The following is a 6,618-nucleotide window of genomic DNA, read 5'->3' as shown; positions in this document are numbered from 1 at the left end:
GCTCTTGGGAGGTAGACCGCTATCATGTGTAAACTCCGTATATTGTCCCCGACACACGTGTTGAGTACAACACATTCCCATCCGTCCAACTTAGGTGCCGCCCTGTGGATGAAATTGGCTGCATTCTCGTCTGAGCAGTCAACCAGTATAAGTCCTAGTCGAAAGTGTGTCCCGCTAAATCGTGGCTTGGCGTCCCATCCTTTGGCATCTCCTCTATAAGGAGTTTCTCGATCTTGCCTTGCTCATCCTTCGAGAGAGTTGATTCTGGGTACGATTTCGGAAGAATGGCTATTCTTAAGGTCTTGGTTGCACTGGCGTAACTGCTGCTCGATGTTGGTTTTCCTTCCCTTGTGGAGTTTTGTCATTCACTTGTCTTTTCTTAGCCGATCGATCAGAATAATTTCTTGGGCAGACCTCTTTGTAGAGTCTTGAGTGCCCTTCGGCCGATTGAGCGTCTTTTCCTTAGCCGAGATAGCGCAAGTACTATTTGGTACCCGCACCAGTAGATTTCCTGGCGTTGCGAAAGCTTCGCTGGAGGTTAGTCCAATGCTTGTCGAGGGCTGTAGTGGTATTTCGACGGTTACATCTTTCGGTGCAACCTTCCATAAATGTCATACGAGTGTGGGGGAAAAAAGGTCCCCCGTGTCATAGTCCCCGACAACACGGTAAGCCCACAGTTACGCACTGTGACGGGCAGAAATCAGTGAGGTGCGACGCTAAAATACATTCTGTTGCCCCCGACTCCAAACAAGTCCGATTAACATGCGCAATTCCGGATTGGGGGGAGATGGAAGTGAAGAAGGATACGGAGAGGATATTGAAATGATTATAGGTAGGAATATTTAGGGATGGGTAGGGTGCAGGTTTGGCTCATATTAGCCGCTAAAAGCGTTACCAGGGATCACCTCAGGACAGGGTTCCTTTCGAAGGGGGTAAGTACTTGGGACCTGCTAGTTCGTCTAGTGAAATACTAGGATCCCCATCTATAAGGTATGAAATTTTTGGGGTGTTCTGTGGGAGGCAGCTAGATGTCAGAGGCATACTATTGGTGAACCATTGGTTGTTGAAATTATCGAATGGTTCCGAAGAGAAGTTCTGGCGGCTCTTGGAAAGTATATAACTCTCGATATTACTTGTGTGTTGTTGAGAGTGATAAAGCTCCTCCATCTACATCTATGCTATGTTTTATTATTCGTGCCCACCACTTTCTTCTCAAATACAAATCTTATTATCATTATATGTCTAGATTCCAATAGACTATTATAATATAAACGTAATCTACAATAATTTAACAGAGTTTTTGCGTAATAGCAAGCAATTTGAATTCTATTAAATCAGTCATAATATAGACAATGACATCATTGTCTTAACATACAACTTGAGAGAACATTATTCAATCCGGATATAAATTTATTCAGAAATAAAAACTTTTCCAAAATACAATTACAACAGAAAATTCTAGATATGCAATATTTGATGACAGCAGCAACGACACCAAATCGGGTTCAAATAAATCAGAACGAACAATAGTTTTGTTAATTGGCGTAAGCTAAACTGCTAAACCAATTTAAGGTTCGCCTGGGTAAAATACCTGGCAAATCCAATGCAGTAAATATAAACGCTAACTCTACGTACACACAACTAAATTTCAAACTTTTGTACTTTTTTGGCTTGTACTTTATTGATATAAGTGTATAGATATAAAAATTATATTATAATTACATTTTATTTAACAATGCAAATTCTTTGCTTCCAAGCAATAGTAAATCATTTATTTTCTTTTCTCGTTTATAATTTATATAATTATTATTCCAATTCAGCTTGATTGAAACCTTCGGTAACAGTGTATAAATATCAATAAAAAAAAATTTGAGAATAAATTTAACACTGATAAGTTAAGACACTTATCTTAATAAAAATCATAATTATATACTTTAAATCAGAAAATTGTATGCTATTTAATTTAATGAATTTTAATAAATTTATAATTTTGCATATAAATATTAAATTCATTTGTCAATATTATATCTAATTAAATTATTATTAAAATTTGTAATAAAAATGTTGATTACTTCATGCTATTTTTAAAGCAAGATATAACACATAATTTTCACAGAAAATTATTTATCATTTTAAATTTATCTTCGGGTACGTTTTAAAGGTGGTTCGAGAAAATTTTCAGAATCTTCTATTTCTTCTGGATCTAATTTCATAAGAACGTATGCTTTTTGCAACATTTGAGTATCTTGAAGCCACGGACTTCGTATTACTTCATCAATGGTAGGTCTTCGATCAGGATTCACAACTAACATTTTTTTTATAAGTGATATAGCACGCTGGGAAACAGTCTTCCAAGATGGATGATTAAAATTAAACTTGCCATTTTTAATTTGTTCGCTAGCTGCAGATCCATAGTCATCTGAAAATGGTAGCGTTCCGCTAAGACTAAAAAAATTTGAATAAAATTTTAAATACAGTTAAAATAAAGTTTACATTATATACCATGTAAATAAAACAACACCGAGACTCCATATATCCACTTTTTTAGTGTACGTTCCTCTACCACCTGTTGATAAAATCTCAGGAGCAACATACAAAGGAGTTCCACATAATGTTTTCATTATAGAATCATTTTGTACAAATTTACTTAGACCAAAATCAGAAACTTTTAATAATGTTTCATCGTCCATACCATCTAAGAGTACATTATCCGGTTTCAAATCTCTATGTGTTATTCCTGCAGTAGGTTTTATGTTAAGGAAAAATATAAATGTTAAAAGAGATTTGATATATACCTTTATGATGCAAATATTTCACTGCGCTACACATTTGAAAGAAGAAAAGTTTCGATATCTTTTCTGATAGTCGCTTTTTATTTATAATTCTATTTAGTAAATCACCGCCTTTCATTAATTCTAGGACCATATATACCGAATCTGGCTTGTCAATTATATCATGCATTTTTATAACACAGGGCTGTAAAATAATATATTTAATAAAGAATATTGATAATATGATATTGTATTACGTGAGCAAGATCTTTCACAATTTTAACTTCGTTCAAAACCCTGTTTGGATCATTCAACTGATTTTGATTCTCCGAAAGCAAATTTTTCTTAACAATTTTCATAGCGTACTGTTCGCACGTTTTTTTATCGTATACTAATTGTACTAATCCACAAGCACCTGAACCTAACTTGCGACTCACATAATACGACGCAGTTATATCCTTTGGTAAACCTTGAGCTTCATTCGAGCCCAAATCCTTAAATACAAAAGCTATAAAATAATTTTGATTAATTATTAATTAATACTAAAATGAAATATTTCTATTTACCTTTGTAATTTGGATGTGAAATTGATATAGTGTCATCATTAACTAATATCCTTTTTTTGTTAATTCCAATTTTTTCACTATTAACAAAGGTACCATTCCGTGAAAGATCCTTGAATAAAAATTTTTTTTTAAAAAGTCTATTGATTGTACTATATTATCTTTGAAAATTTTTTTGTGACTTTATTCTGATAGAATTTATAAATGTGCTAGAATTGAAATATTACACTTAGTATAAATTAGACCAGGAGACAAGGAAAAATTAGGATTATTTTGGTAGATACATGTCAAAATACGTGCCAGCAGTATGTACAGCTTTCTGCACATATATATCGCAAACTAATGGACATCAAAAAAATATAATAGAAAAAGTTAAAGACAAAATCCGAAATTATGAATACTATTTATTATTCATAAGTGCTACTATTAGCCAACACTTCGATTTTTGAGTTAATATAAGTGTAGAATACAGGAAAGAGTGCAATAAAGAGGTTTACTTTTCAATTGATATGAATCCAGTTTAGTATTTATTTTTTACATGTTTCAGCGTCAGTCAATTTGAACGATTCAAGTTGATAGTATAAATTGGTTAGAACTGACCTTTATTTGCAGATGACACATGGAATAATATACTTTGTTTTCCATTATACGTATGTTTACAGAAGTTTTAGCAGTGCTTGAGATTAGATTTTTATTTCTTAATTTTTCATAGAGTTTGCACATCACACCCTAGAAAATCTTTTATTTCGAGGAAAACAACAAAGTTATTAAGTATTATAATTAATCTTGATCAATTACCTCTATGTAAACTGGATTGGATAAATCACAACTGTCACGCGATATACGAAAATGAACCTTCGATATTCGACATAATACTTTTTCTGGTAAATGACTTGTATTAAGTGATAAATCGTTATTTTCACCACGTCCTGTCGAGAAATTTTCATTGTTGAGATCTGTAAAACGGAGTTGTAAATTATTATATATAAATATGCAATTATATTTTCCATAAATAATTTATAATAAATGTTAATGGAATTTACAATATAAGCAACAATAATTAAGTTTATTATTTAACATAACTACATTTATTTTTTTTTAACATAAGAAGCGCTTCATATTTATTTTAATTAAAATAGTAAAAATGAATGACGTGGGTTTTATTTACTAACTATCTATGATTATCCTATCTTAATAATTAAAATTAAAAAGCTATAACATATTATTAAAATAAAAAACACAACTACTATGTTTTATAATTTGAAACAACCAGTTTCAAAATATATCAAAGCAAAAATACCATTAAGCAAAAATGAATCTCTACCGCCAATCATGCAATCTATTACGACAATTGTTACGCTAGTATGAACCTTGCAGCTTTACTACTGGACGCATTAATTTAATATGCCAGAGTATGATCACACCTCATGTGAATACCATATCCGCTTAAGATATAAGATGCTTTTCGTAAAAGGCAACAACTAGAAACTGTTCTGGTCACACAAATGAACGTGTATGAATGGCATAGTTACCAGAAAAGTCTTTCTCACCGTTTCATGCGTTAAGTCCTACCTTCGTATTTTGATACATTTAAAACTTTTACAACAGACATTTCAACAATGACAAATATCGATCTGTGGTATATACTCTACTACACTTCTCTGCAGTATTTTTTTTGATAGTGAATAAATTGGAACTCTATTCTCAAACATATGTCCCAAAATGAAAAACGCTGGTCTAACTAAGAATAAAATAGATGTATATATATATTGAAGTGAGGCAGGGCTTAAATAAAGAGTTAACCTGTAGCTTAGCCATATTTGAAGTGAATATGGCCCGAAATATATAGACTAAAAAAATTAATGGAAAGGCAAAGGCGATATAATTCTTAGCTGAACTATTGAATAAAGACGCAGCACAGTTATATGACAAAATAAAAACTAAGTTATCTGAAACACGTATTATCCAAATAAAATCATGACAAAAATCACTTTAGCTAAGTTCTTAGACTACACATCCAAAACTTAAGATAGTTATTAATGCAAATTATTAAATAAAAGTTGAGCTATATATTTATTTTTTTTTCAATCCAAATATAATGTTAAACTAGGTATCCTTAACAAATTATTGGTAACTAAATAAATAAATAATTTTTATTATTTTACCAAATACTATTCAACAAGTATTGCTAATACTACTTAAAGAATATGCAGGTTGATTAAAAATATTTAAACTAATCTAAATATTCTAATTACTAAAACTGTTTCTAATATTAATTAAATCAATTTATATTATTAAATAACACAAATAGTGCTTTTTAGTGCAATAAAAACTTAAAAGAAATATGTATCGATATAAAGTAAATTGTAAACAAAAATGGATTCAAAGCATAATCAAATTTAGCCGTCTGTCCGTCCAAAAAATAAAAACAAATATCCCCACATAATACACATACACAAACATATAAAAATTCCAAAATTACAAAAAGTCTTCAACCGCCATTTTATCAGCTAAAGTACCGAAAATTTTGGCGGGTATGTAATAAACAAATCACATCAATTTTGTTACCATCAACAATGTTTTTAATTTAACTAATATATACAATGAACTAACGGCATACCTAATGAACTAAATCGGATGTTCTTCCCATACAGACGTCCCCAAACGACACTGTCAATAGGTTGACTTTCCATCTCTGACCAAATGTTTGATGGTTGACTTTGCGTTCCACCATTTAGCTGCGATTGGTAATTGTCGGAATCACAGGCCATATTGTACTTAATATTACTTATATACAGATTTGTTTAGCGTATTATATATTATTCACATCAAAACCCGTTTACGAAAACACGTTTCAATTAAATACCTATGGCACTTTTTTTTGTACTTATTTGCACATATCACTAATTATTTCTACTGCGTTAAGTGTCGGTAAATTGCTAAACTAAGCCCGCAATTCCGTCGCAGTAACTATAAACTAGCGTTTCGAAATTTGCGCAAATATTGCAAAGTTTAATATCACACTTACATTATCAAGCCAATGTGTCAATCATATTACGTAGCTTATAAAACAAACGAACACAATCAATGATTAATGCATTAAAATCTATGGTATTTTATGGCCGTGTGCGAGTTCGAGTAAATTTATGGAAAATTGAGGGAGATAATAAATTATGCCGGTATGGCAATGAATGTTGGTATTTATCAGAATTTCGAGTAGATAAAATATTATAAATTTTCCTTTGTGAAAATTTTATAAGATGTTTAAAAGATAAACAAATAAA

The 6,618-nt window shown here is 31.2% G+C and overlaps 1 protein-coding gene across 1 annotated transcript; it reads right to left on the bottom strand.

Annotated features, from left to right (window-relative positions):
* Positions 1-2,034: 2,034 nt before the first annotated feature.
* LOC119689748 (ovarian-specific serine/threonine-protein kinase Lok) lies at positions 2,035-6,316 on the bottom strand. Its single transcript, XM_038104646.1, has 7 exons — positions 5,955-6,316; positions 4,133-4,290; positions 3,338-3,446; positions 3,029-3,279; positions 2,796-2,976; positions 2,503-2,737; positions 2,035-2,445 (listed from the first exon to the last, which is right to left on the bottom strand). Exons 1-7 carry the CDS (start codon positions 6,103-6,105, stop codon positions 2,139-2,141), a joined length of 1,392 nt encoding a protein of 463 aa, XP_037960574.1. The 5' UTR covers positions 6,106-6,316; the 3' UTR covers positions 2,035-2,138.
* Positions 6,317-6,618: the final 302 nt, after the last annotated feature.

Source organism: Teleopsis dalmanni, chromosome X, assembly GCF_002237135.1.
Source record: "Teleopsis dalmanni isolate 2A chromosome X, ASM223713v2, whole genome shotgun sequence".
Lineage (NCBI taxonomy): Eukaryota > Metazoa > Arthropoda > Insecta > Diptera > Diopsidae > Teleopsis > Teleopsis dalmanni.
Note: the sequence above shows the minus strand (reverse complement) of the source record. Positions and strands in the feature narration are given on the sequence as shown.

Coding starts and splice junctions, on each gene's coding strand:
- LOC119689748 (XM_038104646.1), bottom strand. CDS start 6,105: ATGGCCTGTGATTCCGACAATTACCAATCGCAGCTAAATGGTGGAACG. Junction 4,291..5,954: donor CATCCGATTTAGTTCATTAG/GTATGCCGTTAG, acceptor TCCGTTTTACAG/ATCTCAACAATGAAAATTTC. Junction 2,738..2,795: donor GAAATATTTGCATCATAAAG/GTATATATCAAA, acceptor AACCTACTGCAG/GAATAACACATAGAGATTTG.